This window comes from Choloepus didactylus, chromosome 8 (assembly GCF_015220235.1).
Source record: "Choloepus didactylus isolate mChoDid1 chromosome 8, mChoDid1.pri, whole genome shotgun sequence".
NCBI lineage: Eukaryota > Metazoa > Chordata > Mammalia > Pilosa > Megalonychidae > Choloepus > Choloepus didactylus.
In genome coordinates this window covers 27,679,136-27,699,889 of record NC_051314.1, presented here as the reverse complement: position 1 = coordinate 27,699,889, position 20,754 = coordinate 27,679,136, and the positions used below count along the sequence as shown (strand labels likewise).

At 37.7% G+C, this 20,754-nt stretch overlaps 1 protein-coding gene across 2 annotated transcripts in view; it reads left to right on the top strand.

Moving 5' to 3' along the window:
* CHPT1 (choline phosphotransferase 1) overlaps window positions 1–20,754 on the top strand; it is a 45,983-nt gene that overhangs the window by 9,173 nt on the left and 16,056 nt on the right. For both annotated transcript variants that reach the window (XM_037846288.1, XM_037846289.1), the window contains exons 2-3: window positions 4,365–4,512; window positions 4,779–4,920. In XM_037846288.1, the coding sequence (XP_037702216.1) occupies window positions 4,365–4,512; window positions 4,779–4,920 (290 nt within the window). The remainder of the gene's footprint in view (window positions 1–4,364; window positions 4,513–4,778; window positions 4,921–20,754) is intronic.

Here is a 20,754-nt window from a genome sequence, read left to right as displayed (position 1 = left end):
GAAATTTTAGTAATTTTAGACTTTCAGTTTTTATGTATATTTAAAGTATAACTTTGTTCTCCTTTGGTAATCAAAATTAAAGCAATGTATTTTTCAAAGTAGAAAAAATGGATAAGAATTTGCTACTTTGAGAAGGATTGACAGACTGTTCTCTGCAAAACACATTGAATTCTTTCGAAAGATTCTAGGTGTTTTGTTTCCATTTTTGTGCATCCATTTTTGTGCATCCATGATGATTTCTCAGTTCTCTGCTTTTCAGCCATCTCTTAAATTGTTCCATAGTTTCCAGATAAGCCTTTTAAAAATATGCTGATTGGAACTGAATGTGACCTTTTAACATACATGTTTGTAAGTCAGGTTGCTTGTATTCTTAAATTATTTCTAGTTTTTACTGCTTTTTTTTTAAATAGGAGACATTAATAAGTCCCTATTAAGCAAGTAATATTAACAAACAATGATGAAACTTGTTAATGTTAGTTCAAAGTAAGCTATCATTTACTTAGATTGAGGAATGAGGTAGTCAGGGTGATTGGATATTTGTAGAATTACCGCATAAATGATACACAAATAATACACATTATTTAAAAAGTTACATTTGCCACTAAGCATATGCAAAACATAATAATAGTTATTGAGCAGTTAACTATGTATCAGGCTCTGTGTTAAGAGCTGTCTAAGAATTTTTTTATCGGCTACAACTGTAGAAATTATTCACGTCTTATAATTTGTGTACAAATTACTCACATCCTACAGATAAGAGAGGTTGAGTAACTTGCCCTAGGTCAAACAGCTATTAAGTGACAGAGCTGAGAAATCAAACACAGATCTAACTTCAAAACCCTAGTCCTTCATCTTGCGTACTGCCTCTCAACATGTAGAATTCCAGGTTGGCTTTTCTTTCAGCACTTTATATTCCACTTGCTTCTGGCAGCTGTGGTTTCTGATGGAAAATTTGCATTTGAATTGTTTTTCCCCTTTAAGTGATGTGTCATTTTCTCTGCTTTCAAGATTTTTTTGTCTTTATATTTCTAGCAGTTTGATTATGATGTCTCGGGGCATGGATTTCTTTGTGTTTTGAGTTCAGGGGTTCACTGAGTTTTTGAATTTGTAAGTTTATGTTTTATACTACTTTTGAGAGATTTTCAAGCCATGTAACTTCAGATATTTTTTCTGCACCACACCTTCTTCTCTCCTTTTGGGACTCCAGTGCCCTAAATATTAGACAATTTTGCTATTGTCACACAAGTCCCTGAGGCTCTGTTTATTTTTAAAAAACTTTTCTTTCTCTGTTCAAATTTCTGTTCATCTGTCTGCAAGCTTAGGGACTCTTTCCTCTGTCCTTTTCATTCTGCTATTGAGCCCATCTAGTGAGATTTTTATTTTGGTTAGTGTAGCTTTCAATGATAACATTCCTATTTGATTCTTCTTTATATCTGCCATCTTTCCTGGGACTTTCCGTCTCTCCATTTGTTTCAAAAGTGTTTGCCCTTTCAGATAATTACAACATTTGTGTTAACTCAGCATTTGGTATTTATTGTCTTTAACTGTGTGAGTTGAGATTTTCCAGATTTTTCATATTCTGAGTAATTTTGAATTGTTATCCTGGACACTTTGAATATTATATTGTGAGAATCTGAGTTTTCTTTAAGTCCTATAGAGAATACCAACATTTTTGTTCTAGCAGGCAATCAACCTGATTTAGGCCACAAGTTCCAACCAGCCTTCTGTGGGTTGTGGTTTCAATGTCAATTCTGTTTTCAAAGCCTCTGCAGTACTATTTGGATCTGTCCCACATACATGACACCCACTGTCCAATCTGAGATCTGATGGTGGCCTATTTCTTAGTTCAGTTCTCAAAGTCTTTAGTATGCTGTTTAGCATAAGATCTGTGCATGCTCAGCATTGGAATGAACCCAGGAATTCATAAACAATTATATGGGCTTGCTTTCCTGAGCTTCCCAACTCTGATTTCCGCAGTACCTTCCAGAGCTTAGCAACTTCTCCTGGAGCTCCCTCTGTAGGGAACGATATCCAAGTCTGAATTTTGGCTGCTTTAAGCCTAGGACTGAGGATACCATTGGGGGGAAAATGGTCAGCTCACTACCAGTTTGTTGGCACTTGGAATTCTGGTCTTTTTCCCCAGTGTACCTGCTACTACTTATTTTTCCGACTCCTTAAATAGCTTCTCCATGCATTTTATCCAGGCTGTATATCTGTATTCAGTGAGAGAGAGGTTAGAATATGTTTTTCTATCTTATTACCTGAAACTGAAATTCTTAGCATATTTTTAATCTCTACCCCTAGGATCAAGATATTTATCATCTTACCTATTAATCCTTAAAGTTTCCAGGACTTTTTTGTGGCCCCTGCTGTTGAGTGAAATTGTAGATGCCAATTCTGTAATATCAGTTATGTAAATTTGGTGATATGTGTTTTAAATCTGTATCCCTAATGATTTTCTGTCTTCTTTTTATGGCTTGCATAATTTGACAGGAAGTCTGCTGTCATCATTATTACTTTTGTGCTTCTGTATGTGTCTTTTCTTCTCTGACTTCTTTTAAGATTTTTCTCTTTGTCACTGGTTTTCAACAGTTGATCATGATGTACCTAGGTGAGTTTTTGTTTTTTGTTTTTTGTTTTTTTTTAAGATGTCTATTCTCAGGATTTTTTCAGTTTCTTGTATATGTGGGTTTATAGTTTTTGTCAAATTTGGAGACTTTTCAAACATTATTTCTTAAATTTTTCATGTCCCATCCTCTCCTCTCCTTCTGGATTTCTGAATAAATATATTTTATACATGATTTCTATTGTCCCAGTGGTCACTGATACACTTTTCACCTATTTTTCGTCTTTTTCTTTTCTGTGCATCATTTTGGATAGTTGTCATTGGTTAATTGTAAATTAGTTATAATTTCTCTACAGGGCTAATATGTTGTTAATCTCATCCAGTATATTTTATAGTTCAGATACTGTATTTTTCATTTCCTGGGGTTTCATTTGAGTCTTCTCCCCTGTTTTTCTCTACCTTTTTGAACATTTGGAGCACATTTATAAGAGCTATTTTAACATCTTCATTTGTTGATTGCATTATCTCTGTTATTCCTGGGTCTGATTATATCAATTGATTTTACTCCTAGTTGTAGATCATATCTCTTGCTTCTTTGTATGACTGATAATTTTTTATTGGGTGCCAAACAGAGTGAATTTTAAATTTTGGGGTGCTATATTTTATTGTATTCCTTTAAATGTTGCACTTTGGGCTGGTATGCAGTTAAATTACCTGTAATCAGTTGAACTCTTTTGAAGCTTGACTTTAATCTTTGTTAAGGCTTTCTAGAAAAGCCTTTATCCCCACTACCAAGGCAATACGTTTCTGAGAATTCCACCCAATGCCCCATGTATCACAAGGTCATTCTGTTCTGCCTGGTGGGAACACGAACTGTTCCCAGCCTTGTGTGTGCTTCAAGAATTGTTTGACCTTCCACTTTCCAGTGATTCTTTCACTGACCTTGGCTAGTTTCACGTCATTCAGGCATAATTCGGCTCTCAGCTAAAGACTCATGTGTACCCTTCTGTAGATATCCACATCTTCTGTATATTTTCCCTCCCTCCCTCCCTCCTTTCCTCTTTGCCTCTCTCCCTCTCTGCAGCTTCCTCCTCTCTAGTACTCTGCCCCACAAATTCAAGCTGCCTCTCTTTTCTAAATTCTGATATCTTTCTCAACAGAGGAAGATTGCTGAACTCTGTTTGTGTTTCCTGTTCTGCACCGTGGCCTGAAACCTGCCTATGGGCAGTAAGCTGAAGCAATTGTAGGACTCACCTCATTTGTTTCCCTTCTTTCAGGGATCAAAGTTCTGCACTACCTGTTGTCTAATGTCTGAAAATTTTTGTTATATATTTTTTGTTGCTTTTCCAGTTGTATAAGGTGGGAGACTAAATCTGGTCCCTGAAACTCCATCATGAATGGAAACAGGAATCTACACTTTATCTTTCAAGTCTTTTTTTCTTAGCAGAAACTTACTGATTTCAAATCTAGTGCCATATGAATAGTATTCTGTTAAAAGAGCCATGGCTTAGAAATCAAGTTCAGGATCTCATTTCTTGCTCAGTCATTTAAACTTTGTGCTCCTCTCAATATGAACTTCTGTGACCCTTTACACAGATAACTTCAAGCAGTTCATTTGATTTCTGGATTTAATTCTCATCTCCAGAATGAGGGTTGTGAATGTACGCTATAGTATACTAGGGTGATAAAAAGATAAGCACAAGAAAATATGTTGATTGACTCTGAGAGGCTGAGCCGTTTTCAAACAGAGGCTAACTTCTTGCTACTTAACAGTCTTAATTATTACATTTATTTTTAGGCACCATACTGGACATTCCTTTTATGTGCCCTGGGTCTCTTTATCTACCAGTCACTGGATGCTATTGATGGGAAACAAGCCAGAAGAACAAATTCTTGTTCTCCTTTAGGGGAACTTTTTGACCATGGATGTGACTCTCTTTCCACAGGTAAATTAGTGGAGTCTTTGCTATGGTTTTTGTTGTACTAATAGCTTAAAAACAAAAATGAACTGAGCTGTTTGGTCAGTTTTTTAGAAGGTACACGTTTAGGAGCAATTTCACAGTATGTTTAAAAAGTATGTTCAGGGATTTAGTTTGCTAAGTGTACCTTATTTTAATGCCATTATTATGTCCCTTAAAACTAAACAGTACATGGCAATTATTTCATTGATGTTTCTAAATTCTTAATGGTTCTTAAACTTTGTTTCTTTCAGTGTTTATGGCAGTTGGAGCTTCAATTGCTGTTCGCTTAGGAACCCATCCTGACTGGTTGTTTTTCTGCTCTTTCATTGGGATGTTCATGTTTTATTGTGCTCACTGGCAGACTTATGTTTCCGGCGTGTTGAGGTTTGGAAAGTAAGTATGTTTTTTAAGTTGTTTATGTTAGAGAGGTGGGGCAAAATGGTGGATTGGTGAGGTGTATGTTTTAGTTACTCCTCCAGGGAAGTAGGTAGAAAGCCAGGAACTGCGTGGACTGGACACCGCAGAGCAATCTGACTTTGGGCATACTTCATATAACATTCATGAACACGTCGAACTGCTGAGATCAGCAAAATCTGTAACTTTTTGCGGCCAGGGGACTCGTGCCCCTCCCTGCCAGGCTCAGTCCCATGGGAGGAGGGGCCGTCAGCGCTGGGAAGGAGAAGGGAGAACTGCAGTGGCAGCTCTTATCAGAAACTCATTCTACTGATCCAAACTCCAACCATAGATAGACTGAGACCAGACACCAGAGAATCTGAGAGCAGCCAGCTCAGCAGAGAGGAGGTAGGCATAGCAAAAAATAGCAAGACAAACTCCAGAATAAAAGTGGAGGCTTTTTGGAGTTCTGGTGAACATAGAAAGGGGAAGGGCAGAGCTCAGGCTCTGAGGCTCATTTGCAAATCCCCAAGAAATACTGATCTCTCTGCCCCCTGGATCTTTCCTTAATAGCCCTAATTGCTTTGTCTCTTAGCATTTCAATAACCCATTAGATCTGCCAGGAGGGCCCTTTTTTATTTAAGTTTTTATTTATTTTTTTCTTTTTCTAAAACAATTACTCTAAGAAGCTCAATACAGAAAGCCTCAAAGACTTGCAATTTCAGCAGGTCAAGACAAGAGCAGAACTAAGAGAGCTCTGAGACAAAAGGCAATAATCCAGTAGCTGAGAAAATTCACTAAACACCACAACTTCCCAAGAAAAGGGGGTCGTCCACTCACAGCCATCATCCTGGTGGACAGGAAACACTCCTGCCCGTCGCCGGCCCCATAGCCCAGAGCTGCCCCGGACAACCGAGTGTGACAGAAGTGCTTCCAATAACATGCATACACCACAAAATTGGGCATGGACAATAGCCTTCCCTGCACCCTCAGCTGGTTGTCCCAGACTTGGGAAGGTGGAGCAGTGGGAATTAACAAGCCCCATTCAGACATCATTTCAGCAGACTGGGAGCCTCCCTAAACAGACCGGCAGCCCAGAACCGCCCTGGGGGGACGGCACTCACCTGTGACAAAGCACAGTCATCCCTCAACAGAGGGCCAGGGGGTGCAAGGCCTGGAAGAGGGACCCACTTGCAAGTCTCAGGGGCCACACGCGAATACCAAGGACTTGTGGGTCAGTGGCAGAGACAAACTGTGGCAGGACTGAACTGAAGGATTAGACTATTGCAGCAGCTTTAGAACTCCAGGAACACCAGGGAGATTTGATTGTTAGGGTCGCCCCCCCCCCCCACCCCAACAGCCCAGACACATGCCCCTTATACAGGGCGGGGAACACCAACTACACACGCAAGCTTTGTATAACAATTGGACCCCACAAGACTTACTCCCCCCACTCACCACGGAGGCAAAACGGGAGAACTGGCTTGAGGGGAGCAGGTGGCCTGTGGATGCCACCTGCTGGTTAGTCAGAGAAAGTGTACTCCACGAAGCTGTACATCTGACAAATTAGAGATAAGGATTTCAATTGGTCTACAAATCCTAAAAGAACCCTATCAAGTTAAGCAAATGCCAAGAGGCCAAAAACAACAAAAAATTTTAAAGCATATGAAAAAACCAGACGATATGGATAACCCAAGCCCAAGCACCCAAATCAAAAGATCAGAAGAGACAGTACCTAGAGCAACTAATCAAAGAACTAACGATGAACGATGAAACCATGGCACGGGATATAAAGGACATCAAGAAGAGCATGGAACCGGATATAAAGGACATCAAGAAGACCCTAGAAGAACATAAAGAAGACATTGCAAGACTAAATAAAAAAAAAAATAGATGATCTTATGGAAGTAAAAGAAACTGTTGACCAAACTAAAAAGATTCTGGATACTCATAGCACAAGACTAGAGGAAGTTGAACAACGAATCAGTGACCTGGAAGATGACAGAATGGAAAATGAAAGAACAAAAGAAAAAATGGGGAAAAAAAATCAAAAAAATCTAAATTGACCTCAGGGATATGATAGATAATATAAAACGTCCAAATATAAGACTCACTGGTGTTCCAGAAGGAGAAGAAAAGGGTAAAGGTCTAGGAAGAGTATTCAAAGAAATTGTTGGGGAAAACTTCCCCAATTTTCTAAACACCATAAATACACAAATCATAAATGCCCAGTGAACTCCAAATAGAATAAATCCAAATAAACCCGCTCCGAGACATATTCTTATCACACTGTCAAATATGGAAGAGAAGGAGCAAGTTCTGAAAGCAGCAAGAGAAAAGCAATTCACCACATACAAAGGAAACAGCATAAGACTAAGTAGTGACTACTCAGCAGCCACCATGGAGGCGAGAAGGCAGTGGCGCGACATATTTAAAATTCTGAGAGAGAAAAATTTCCAACCAAGAATACTTTATCCAGCAAAACTCTCCTTCAAATTTGAGGGAGAGCTTAAATTTTTCACAGACAAACAAATGCTGAGAGACTTTGCTAACAAGAGACCTGCCTTACTGGAGATACTAAAGGGAGCCCTACAGACAGAGAAACAAAGAAAGGAGAGAGAGACATGGAGAAAGGTTCAGTACTATAGAGATTTGGTATGGGTACATTAAAGGATATTACTAGACAGAGGGAAAAATACATAAGACAAACATAAACCAAAGGATAAGATGGCTGATTCAAGAAATGCCTTCAAGGTTATAACGTTGAATGTAAATGGATTAAACTCCCCAATTAAAAGATATAGATTCGCAGAATGGATCAAAAAAAATGAACCATCAATATGTTGCATACAAGAGACTCATCTTAGACACAGGGACACAAAGAAATTGAAAGTGAAAGGATGGAAAAAAATATTTCATGCAAGCTACAGCCAAAAGAAAACAGGTGTAGCAATATTAATCTCAGATAAAATAGAATTTAAATGCAGGGATGTTTTGAGAGACAAAGAAGGTCACTACATACTAATAAAAGGGGCAATTCAACAAGAAGAAATAACAATCATAAATGTTTATGCACCCAATCAATGTGCCACAAAACACATGAGAGAAACACTGGCAAAACTAAAGGAAGCAATTGATGTTTCCACAATAATTGTGGGAGACTTCAACACATCACTCTCTCTTATAGATAGATCAACCAGACAGAAAACCAATAAGGAAACTGAAAACCTAAACAATCTGATAAATGAATTGGATTTAACAGACATATATAGAACATTACATCCCAAATCACCAGGATACACATACTTTTCTAGTGCTCATGGAGCTTTCTCCAGAATAGATCATATTCTGGGACATAAAACAAGGCTCAATAAATTTAAAAAGATAGAAATTATTCAAAGCACATTCTCTGACCACAATGGAATACAATTAGAAGTCAATAACCATCAGAGACTTAGAAAATTCACAAATACCTGGAGGTTAAACAACACGCTCCTAAACAATCAGTGGGTTAAAGAAGAAATAGCAGGAGAAATTGCTAAATATATAGAGACGAATGAAAATGAGAACACAACATACCAAAACCGATGGGATGCAGCAAAAGCAGTGCTAAGGGGGAAATTTATAGCACTAAATGCATATATTAAAAAGGAAGAAAGAGCCAAAATCAAAGAACTAGTGGATCAACTGAAGAAGCTAGAAAATGAACAGCAAACCAATCCTAAACCAAGTAGAAGAAGAGAAATAACAAGGATTAAAGCAGAAATAAATGACATAGAGAACAAAAAAACAATAGAGAGGATAAATAACACCAAAAGTTGGTTCTTTGAGAAGATCAACAAGATTCACAAGCCCCTAGCTAAACTGACAAAATCAAAAAGAGAGAAGACCCATATAAACAAAATAATGAATGAGAAAGGTGACATTACTGCAGATCCCAAGGAAATTAAAAAAAGTATAAGAGGATACTATGAATAATTGTATGGCCACAAACTGGATAATGTAGAGGAAATGGACAATTTCCTGGAAACATATGAACAACCTAGACTGACCAGAGAAGAAACAGAAGACCTCAGCCAACCAATCACAAGCAAAGAGATCCAATCAGTCATCAAAAAGCTTCCCACAAATAAATGCCCAGGGCCAGATGGCTTCACAGGGGAATTCTACCAAACTTTCCAAAAAGAACTGACACCAATCTTACTTAAACTCTTTCAAAACATTGAGGAAAATGGAACACTACCTAACTCATTTTATGAAGCTAACATCAATCTGATACCAAAACCAGGCAAAAATGCTACAAAAAAGGAAAACTACCAGCCAATCTCCCTAATGAATATATATGCAAAAATCCTCAACAAAATACTTGCAAATCGAATCCAAAGACACATTAAATGCACCATGACCAAGTGGGGTTCATTCCAGGCATTCAAGGATGGTTCAACATGAGAAAATCAATCAGTGTATTACAACACATTAACAAATCAAAAGGGAAAAATCAAATGATCATCTCAATAGATGCTGAAAAAGCATTCGACAAAATCCAACATCCCTTTTTGATAAAAACACTTCAAAAGGTAGGAATTGAAGGAAACTTCCTCAATATGATAAAGAGCATATATGAAAAACCCACAGCCAGCATAGTACTCAGTGGTGAGAGACTGAAAGCCTTCCCTCTAAGATCAGGAACAAGACAAGGATGCCCACTATCACCACTGTTATTCAACATTGTGCTGGAAGTGCTAGCCAGGGCAATCTGGCAAGACAAAGAAATAAAAGGCATCCAAATTGGAAAGGAAGAAGTAAAACTGTCATTGTTTGCAGATGATATGAACTTATATCTGGAAAACCCTGAGAAATCAACGATACAGCTACTAGAGCTAATAAACAAATTTAGCAAATTAGCAGGATACAAGATTAATGCACATAAGTCGGTAATGTTTCTATATGCTAGAAATGAACAAACTGAGGAGACACTCAAGAAAAAGATACCATTTTCAATAGCAACTAAAAAAATCAAGGACCTAGGAATAAACTTAACCAAAGATGTAAAAGACCTTTACAAAGAAAACTGTATAACTCTATTAAAAGAAATAGAAGGGGACCTTAAAAGATGGAAAAATATTCCATGTTCATGGATAGGAAGGCTAAATGTCATTAAGATGTCAATTCTACCCAAACTTATCTACAGATTCAATGCAATCCCAATCAAAATTCCAACAACCTACTTTGCAGACTTGGAAAAGCTAGTTATCAAATTTATTTGGAAAGGGAAGATGCCTCGAATTGCTAAAGACACTCTAAAAAAGAAAAACGAAGTGGGAGGACTTACACTCCCTGACTTTGAAGCTTATTATAAAGCCACAGTTGTCAAAACAGCATGGTACTGGCACAAAGATAGACATATAGATCAATGGAATCGAATTGAGAATTCAGAGATAGACCCCCAGATGTATGGCCGACTGATCTTTGATAAGGCCCCCAAAGTCACTGAACTGGGTCATAATGGTCTTTTCAACAAATGGGGCTGGGAGAGTTGGATATCTATATCCAAAAGAATGAAAGAGGACCCCTACCTCACCCCCTACACAAAAATTAACTCAAAATGGACCAAAGATCTCAATATAAAAGAAAGTACCATAAAACTCCTAGAAGATAATGTAGGGAAACATCTTCAAGACCTTGTATTAGGTGGCCACTTCCTAGACTTTACACCCAAAGCGCAAGCAACAAAAGAAAAAATAGATAAATGGGAACTCCTCAAGCTTAGAAGTTTCTGTACCTCAAAGGAATTTGTCAAAAAGGTGAAGAGGCAGCCAACTCAATGGGAAAAAATTTCAGAAACTGTGTATCTGACAAAAGATTGATATCTTGCATATATAGAGAAATCCTACAACTCAAAGACGATAGTACAGACAGCCCAATTACAAAATGGGCAAAAGATATGAAAAGACAATTCTCTGAAGAGGAAATACAAATGGCCAAGAATCACATGAAAAAATGTTCAGCTTCACTAGCTATTAGAGAGATGCAAATTAAGACCACAATGAGATACCATCTCACACCAATTAGAATGGCTGCCATTAAACAAACAGGAAACTACAAATGCTGGAGGGGATGTGAAGAAATTGGAACTCTTATTCATTGTTGGTGGAACTGTATAATGGTTCAGCCACTCTGGAAGTCAGTCTGGCAGTTCCTTAGAAAACTGGATATGGAGATACCCTTCGATCCAGCGATTGCACGTCTTGTTATATACCCGGAAGATCCGAAAGCAGTGACATGAACAGATATCTGCACACCAATGTTCATAGCAGCATTATTCACAATTGCCAAGAGATGGAAACAACCCAAATGTCCTTCAACAGATGAATGGATAAATAAAATGTGGTATATACACACGATGGAATACTACACGGCAGTAAGAAGGAACGATGTGAAACATATGACAGCATGGATGAACCTTGAAGACATAATGCTGAGCGAAATAAGCCAGGCACAAAAAGAGAAATATTATATGCTACCATTAATGTGAACTTTGAAAAATGTAAAACAAATGGTTTATAACGTAGAATATAGGGGAACTAGCAATAGAGAGCAATTAAGGAAGTGGGAACAATAATCCAAGAAGAACAGATTAGCTATCATGGGTAAATTTAACGTTCTGGGAATGTCCAGGAATGACTATGGTCTGTTAATTTCTGATGGGTGTAGTAGGAACAAGTTCACAGAAATGTTGCTATATTAGGTTACTTTCTTGACATAGAGTAGGAACATGTTGAAAGTAAAGTAGTTATCTTAGGTTAGTTGTCTTTTTCTTACTCCCTTGTTATGGTCTCTTTGAAATGTTCTTTTATTGTTTGTTTTATTTTTTATTTTTTAATTTTTTTAGTTTTCATACAGTTGATTTAGGAAAAAAAAAAAAGTTTAAAAAAAAAAAAAACAAGGAAAAAAATATGCAGAGCCCCCTTGAGGAGCTGATGGAGAATGCAGGGGTATTGGGCTCCCCCACCTCGATGGTCGCTGATGTGCTCGCAGGCATAGGGGACTGGTGGTTTGATGGGTTGGGCCCTCTACCACAGGTTTTACCCTTGGGAAGACGGTTGCTGCAAAGGAGAGGCTAGGCCTCCCTATGGTTGTGCCTAAGAGCCTCCTCCCGAGTGCCTCTTTGTTGCTCAGATGTGGCCCTCCCTCTCTAGCTAAGCCAACTTGACAGGTGAAATCACTGCCCTCCCCCCTACGTGGGATCAGACACCCAGGGGAGTGAATCTCCCTGGCAACGTGGAATACGACTCCCGGGGAGGAATGTAGACCTGGCATCGTGGGATGGAGAACATCTTCTTGACCAAAAGGGGGATGTGAAAGGAAATAAAATAAGCTTCAGTGGCAGAGAGATCCTAAAGGAGCCAAGAGTTCACTCTGGTGGGCACTCTTACGCACAATATAGACAACACTTTTTAGGTTCTAATGAATTCGGGTAGCTGGTGGTAGATACCTGAAACTATCAAACTACAACCCAGAAACCATGAATCTTGAAGACAATTGTATAAAAATGTGCGTTATGAGGGGGGACAGTGGGATTGGGGGGGCCATGGGGATCACACTCCCCTTTGTCTAGTTTGTGGATGGGTGAGTGGAAAAGTGGGGGAAGGAAACAAACAAACAAACAGACAAGGGTGCCCAGTGTTCTTTTTTACTTTAGTTGCTCGTTTTCACTTTAATTATTATTCTGGTTATTTTTGTGTGTGTGGTAATGCGGGTGTCGGGGATTGATTTTGGTGATGAATGCCCAACTATGTAATGGTACTGTGAACAATCGAATGTACAATTTGTTTTGTATGACTGCGTGGTATGTGAATATATCTCAATAAAATGAATATTAAAAGAAAAGCAATTAAGGTCTTCTCTCTGAAAAACAGCCAATTTAATGTTTCATTTTATCTTTGTTCTGAGATTTTTTATTTTTGACAACAAAAAAATTAATCAAATTTCATGTTATTTTACCAATAAAGATACCTTAATATAAAATTAAAAAAAATAAAAAAGGTATATTATTTGATAAGAATTTTATTTTTTTCTCCCTATCTCCAACTTACTAGTGCAAGCTTACAATAAGTAGGAAACAGAGAAAAATAAGGGACTTGAATATTACAGAAAAAGAGTGCTGTTCTTAAATAAGCAGCAGTTAGCTTGTATGATGAAGTAATGGGGTGTCTAAAGGACCTTTTTGGTCAAATTTTCATGTGCCAAAAAAGTGGGGGGGGGGGACGATGGGGAACTGCCTTGAAACAGATTACCAACAACAGGTAATCATGAGACTCACATTAATGAGATAATGTGAAAATAATTTGTAAATGCTAAAGAGCTACACATTAGATGATATATGTGTCTCTGGAACCTCTTTCTTAGATTAGATACACTATGTAATAGGCACCAAGTAGGAACACTATTCTCTATTCCTTTTTCCCATGTAGCTCAGTCTCTGCCTGATTCTTTTTTTTTTTTTTTTTTTAAACTCGCCTTGTTTAAAACTAAACTTATCTTTCTAAGAATCTGTTCCCATCACTCTCCTGTCATGTTGTCATCACTCTCAGGGTCATGGAAGCTCAAACTCATGGAAGCACTGTTGACTTCTCTTTCTCTCTTATTTGTAGTGCTTTCTTTCATCCCTTTCTCCTTTCCTCTCCATTTCTGCAGTCACTACTAAAATCCTGGCTCTCATCACCTTGTCTGATGAGTTCCATACTCTCTAACTGGTCTTTCCAGCCTCGCCATCCTGCTGGAATCCATCCTGCAGTCACCATGGGATTAAGTATCCTAAAATGAGGCTTTGCATTTGTCACTCCCAATTATGAAAACTTCAGTGACTCTTTTTCAGAGATTAAGTCCAGACCCTTCAGCCTGTCTTTCAAAGTCCTGAGCCAGTCTGGTTCCTTCTGACATCTTCAACTTCATCTCCCACTTCTTTTCTGTAGGAATTCTTTGCTCCAGCAGACCTGATCTCTTCAATTGTCTGTGTCAGGCTGGCTTTCCTTAGGTGTTGGATGATCATATAATTTATCAACTGAACTGGAATTCCTCTGAAAGTGAAAGGGAGTCCTGCCTGATTCTTTAAAGCTTTCTGCTATTTGCTCATTCTTAGCTTTGGCCTACCATGTCCATTGATGCTTTTTAGCCCCACCTATTGCTATATAGGAGAAATAGTAGCTCTAAAAAAAAATCTGGTAATGATAAAAGAAGAAACTCAAACTATGAATGGATTAGCAGAGAGAAGGCCTTAGCCAATTTTTCACATTTATTCTAAATTATGGAATAGTTGCAGCTATCATCTGTTGAGTACTTGCATGTCTCAGACATTGTGCAAAGTGCTTTACATACATTATCTCATTTATTCCTCCCATTACCCTAAATGGTAGGTATTACCTCCACTGTACAAATAAGACAGAGAAATTCAGTAACTTTCTTCACTACTACTAAGTAGTGAAGTACCAGGATTATAACTCAGGTCTATTTGACTCCAAACCCCACACTTTTAATGACTCCTGCTCAGTAGTGTGGGATTAACACTGTATCAGATTCTGTGGAATGATAAGTACATTCAAGATTTCATCCTTGCTTTAGGAACTATATATGGCACACTGTATTAAAAAGATGAGATATAGTTTGTGCCTGCCATTACGGCCCCTAACAACAGCATAAGCAATGAAGAAATCCTGAATAAGGGGAAGGTAATTGTAGCTGAATTAGTTTAGAAAGCATTTATGAAAAACATGATTCTTTATCTGATATATGACATACTGGTCATGGAATCAAGATAAATATGTAAATTTAAATATCTACACCTATTTATAGATTAAGATAATGCTAAAATAGAAAAGCAGCTTCACAAAGTATAACATAATTGAGTTAATTTGCTGAATTCTCCATAGTAAACTGGACTAATATAATCAATGTTCTGGTTTATTGTTATTATTATTTAACAACTAACACTTTCCTTCTTTGCTTTCTAACTTCATTAAAAAATCTTTCTAAAATGAATTAGTTAACATTTTTGGCCTGGCTATAAATTTCACACTCATTTGCTATTTACTGAGAGCCTAAATATATGTCCAGAGTTGGGAGTCACCTGTGGGTAGGAATATGCTAGGCAGCCTGGGGAAAAAGCATTCCAGGCACAAGCATGAGAAAAGAAAGATGAAAGTACTCGGAACATCAGGGAATGGCTATTGCGGTTGAGCACACAACCTACCTGGGAGTGAAAACCCTGCAGTTCCCCAGGGGGTCGGCCATTTAAAATACTAATTCTGTATGGCAGATACCCTAAGCATTGTATTTTTCACTTTGCCAAAGTAAAAATTTCATGGGGGATTGAGTATGATAGGTTGATGGTCTAGTTTAACACTGCAAGAAGGATCTATATTGTAGATCTGTATGTATTTTATGAATAAATTATTGGTTTCAACCTGTTTTACATGGTTTCCCTCTTTTTTCCTGAAGAAAAAATATGCCAAATGAAAGTTTATTTGGTTGGGCTAAAGCACTTAAGGCTTTGTTATTTATATTACTATATTTTTTGCTACTTGATTTTTTTTTTTCAATTTTCAAAGCCCTTTACAATAATTTATTAATCAACATTGATTCTGTTTTAAGTATAATAGTTAAAAGCAGAGGCTCTGGAATCAGACTGAGTAGAATCAAATTCTGGCTCCAACATTCCAGTTGTGTGACCTGAATTAAATTATTTAACCTCATTTTCTTCAGTTAAGTTCACACTCACAGGAACACAGATTAACTTTAAGAACTTGTCTTTTGAGTGGGTACATAATTCAATCTACCGCACTTATGAATATAGAAATACTGTTCTATACTATTCCATAGAACAGAAGTAGAAACACCATTCTATTTTATTTGTGAATATTTAAATTATTTGTTTTATCTTTTGAAAATATGTGCATTTCATTACAAATATGAACTTGATAATTTAATGCGCAATACGTTAATAACCGTAATGTTCAACTGTTAAAAGATTGTTTTTAGCTAATCAGTGACTCATTAGTTTTCTTTGGCACAGTGGAAAAATTTATAGGACTGTAGTTAAAATCTGTCCCTGTATTAATAATGCTTGTAATGTGTGATAAGGCATATTTTTTTTATAGCATGTTTGTTCCCATGTGTAATTCAATACAGCAAACAATACTTACAGCTTAATTTTAAAATCTAAACCAAGCATTTTAAGCTGAAGTTCAATGTTAATTTGTATTATATGGTATTTTATTTACATGTGAATATTTAAGACTCAGGGTTAATTTTCCTTCTTTCAAAGGCATGATAATTTCCGCAGAGAATTAGATCCACAATGCAACATGCATGGTATTCAGCCTGTTATGTAGACTTTTGTAAACCACTTCTTCTCAAACTATTTTTGACAAAGGACTGGTTTTTTATGTCTGTTTTTTCCCTAATCATGGACTAAAAACATGTAATAAATCAAACAAAAAACAAACATAAAAATACAGTCCCTGATCCTTTATTATTAGAGTCAACAAACACAAAATTACTCTGTCAAACTGTCATAAAAATTTCTAAATGCATTATCTCATTATCTCATTGCAAACTGGTGACCAATCCTGGAGGACACTTTAAATAGCACTACTGTAGGCCGCCCACCATAATAGCCTGGGGAGTTAAGGATATACCCACATCCTATCTCCAGTATCCATCTTTCTTGCATTGTTAAGCTGTTTTTAAATCCAATTTCTAAAAACCTGGACTCGTTATTGAGTTCCTTAAGTTTATGAATTGTTATATAGAATATTATTTTGTCTTATATATCTTTCATGCTTCAACTATCTCTTCATTGTCCATGTATTTGGGGATTTGGTGAGTGATTCTACCCTTACTCTTCCCATAACACATATAATTAGATTTTAATAATATCTTCTCAGTTTTCTTTTCTTTAGCTCAAAAATTGTAATCTATTTAGTTTATCCCTAAAAAGCACATGGGGAGAATGAAGCTCTATTTTTACTTTAAAATCTGTGGTATAAATGATGCATATCTGAAACCAAGTTTCCTAGTTCAATCCCTTTATGGGTCATTTAGTTTTATTTAAGGAAAGTTCATCCTATCATCCCTGACAGCTTTTCTAGTTGCTCTGCACTAATTATACCCTGTGAAGTTGGGGGTAACTTAATGTAATTTCCCATTGTTACAAATCAGAGTGCAAAATTCTGATAATGATTCACAAGTATAGTAGAAGTATTGGCTCTGAAGTCATTTTCCTCTAGCAGTATTCAGCTGTTCCAATACAGGCATGGAAAAATCATTTCACTTTCCCTCTCCAAAAAATAGGAATAATTTCTAGCTCATAAGATACCTAATAGATGCTTATTAACTGTTAGTATGTTTTTTCCTTTCTCTTCACAAAGTGATGCATTATTTTATTTTATTTACCTTTTTCAACTAGATTCTTCCATGTACCCTAGAGGCTTGGTTTTTGAATCATTCTTATTTTCCTATTCTTTGTGGATTAATATTCAGTTCACCTTTTCCTCCTAACTACCCCCAAAATAACTCAGTTGGGAAATCTTTTCTTCCATATTCCAATCTATTTTAATTATCTAATCCCTACATTTATTATATTAGCAGAACAGTAAGCATTCCTCTACCATAAAGACTCCTAGAGCATCCAAGAGGAAATACATAGTAGGTAGACAAATAGGAATTTCTGGAACTCAGAAAAAGATAAGGTGGATCAGAGATACAGATGTAGAGGTCATTAGCATAAAGATGGTAGTCTTAACTGTAAGTAAAATTGTTCAGAGACTATCAAAAAGAGAAGCGATGGAACACTGGAAAAACAGCGCATTTCAGATACAGAGTGAGAAGCAATCTAGGAAGGAACCTGAGCAGAGCTACCAGCAAGGTACAAGAATTAGGAAAAAGCCTGGAATAATGAAAATGTAACAAAGCATTTCAAGAAAGAGGGAAGTGATAAGCATTTCAAATACTGCAGAAAAGTTACACAAGATAATTACTGAAATGTATCCCTTAGATTTAATAAATTGAAAGTCACCATTTACCTTAAAACAATTTTAGTGGATTAATGGGGCCAAAAGCCAGACTACAGTGGGTTTAGCAGCAACTATGAAGAGAGCAGGAAACTACGAATGTACACTACTTTTCAATTTAGCTTGTTGATGGAGGAAATGAGAGAGAGGGGTCGATAATTGCTGGAGATGCAGATTAGAGGAATCAATGTTGGTTGGTGGGTTTTTTTTTTTTTAATTCACTTTATTGAGATATATTCACATACCATGCAGTCCTACAAAACAAAGCATACATTCAGTTGTTCACAGTGGTTGGTCGGTTTTTGTTTTTTTTTTTTTTGTCCTCTTCTTTTTTATTGTTACAGAAGTTGTAAAAGTTGTGCATAAAATATAGAGTTCTGATATACCACCCTATTACTAACACCTTGCATCAGTGAGGTATATTTGATAAAATTTATGAAATAACATTTTTATGATTTTACTATTAACTATAATTGTACTATTAACTATATAGTCCATCATTTAAATAGGGTTCACTGTGTTGTGAAGTCCTATGTTTTTGTTTTTAACTTTTATTCTAGAAATATATATATATATACAATCTAAAATTTCTCCTTTTAACCACATTCACATATAACTCAATGCTGTTAATTACATACACAATGTTGTACCATCAACACCACCCATTACCAAAACTTTACAATCAACTCAAATAGAAACTCTGTACAACCCAAACATTAACTCCCCATTCCCTACCTCCAGCGCAGCCCCTGCTAACCTATAATCCAGATTCTGACTCGATGCATTTGCTTATTTCTAATTATTTCATATCAGTGAGATCATATAATATTTGTCCTTCTGTGTCTGGCTTATTTTACTCAACATGATGTCTTCAGGGTTCATCCATGTTGTCTCATATATCAGAACTTCATTCCTTTTCATGGCTAAATAATATGTATATACCACATTTTATTTAATCAATTGTTAGATACTTGACAAAAGATGGGTTGCCTCCATCTTTTGGCAACTGAGTAATGCCACTATGAATATCGGTATGCAAATATCTGTTCGATTTCAATTCTTGGGGTATACACCTAGAAGTAGGATTGTAGGGTCATATGGTAATCTGTACTTTCTGAGGAACAAACTGCTGCCACAGTGGCTGCACCATTTACATTCCCACCAGCAGTGAATGAGTGTTCCTATTTCTCCCCATCCTCTCCAACACTTGTAATTTTGTGCATTTAAATAACAGCCATTCTAGTGAGTATAAAAAGGGATGGTGAATTTGATTTGCATTTCCTTAATGTCTGATGGTGATGAGCATCCTTTCATGTGCTTCTTGGCAGTTTGTATATCCTTTTTTGATAAATGCTTATTCCTTTGCCAATTTTTAATTGGGTTGTTTGTCCTTTTATTGTTGAGTTGTAGGATTTCTTTATATATTCAGATATGTGGTTTCCAAATATTTTCTCCCATTGAGTAAGTTGTCTTTTCATTTTCATGATAAAGTCCTTTGCTCAAAAGTTTTAAATTTTGATGAGGCCCCATTTATCTGTTCATTTCTTTTGTTGCTTGTGCTTTGGGTGCAGTGTCTAACAAACCATTGCTTAATGCAAGATCCTGAAGATGCTTCTCTACATTTTCTTCTAGGAGTTTTATAGTTAGGTCTTTGATCCATTTTAAATTAATTTTGTATATGGTGTGAGATAGGGGTCCCCCTTCATTCTTTTGCATATGGATATCCAGTTTTCCCATCACCATTTGTTGAAGAGACTGTTTTTTCCTAACTGAGTGGACTTGGCAGCCTTGTCAAAAATCAATTGGCCAGAGATTTCTGGGAAGATGCCCGATTAGGAGAGACAAAGCAAAATTCTCCTCCATGACAAACACTAGCTAAAGGACAGAAAGTGTTCCAGAACAGCAGCTCCATGGTGTCACTGGCCGGGCAGGGACTTCTACACCACATAATGGGAACGTAGCTGGAGAGGCTGAGAGACTGCGTTTAGGGTGGGTGAGAATTTGGCCCAGAACGCTGCTGGGGATGGGCAGTTGGAGCCCACTGATGAGCACAGAAAGGAGCAGCCTTCCATGCCCCATGCCCCCTTCTCAGCAGGTGGCTGGGGTGATAACCCTTCGCAGCCCCATAGCCAAGAGCCAGGGATTGACGATTGAAGCCAGCAGACGAACGCAGAAGGGGGCAGCTTTCCACACCCTGTGCACCCATCTCAACAGTTGGCTGGGAGATAACCCTTCACAGCCCCGCGGTGAGAGCTATGGAGCTGGGGAGTGGCAGCTAGAGCCGCCTGCCAAGCATGGAGTTAGCAGCTTTCTAAGCCCCATGCACCCATCTCAGCAGTTGGCTGGGGAGATAACCCTTCAGAGCCCCATGGCTGAGAGCTCTTGGGAGGGAACTCAGGATTTGGTGGTCTTGTAACCACAACCAGTCTTCATTCACGGAAGCCCGCGGTGTACAGCCAAGAGGCAAGGGCGCTGCACGGAAGTGCCAGGAGCCCCTCCCCAACCCCAGGGACTCGCTGGTGCACAACAGACAGGGATTGCAGGGCATTTGAGCTGGAAGATGAGATGTGCAACTCCGCAGCCCCATAAACTGCTGGGACCACTGTGCCCTGGAGTGGACTCCCAATTGGTGTGCTGACTGAATTTCCACCCAGCTTGGATCTCATTCAGTGCATAGACGAAGTTGGGGGAGAACTGGCTTGAGGGTAAGAGGGGCTCAAGAGTGCCATCTGCTGGTAAGACAGGGAAAGTGCACGACACAAAA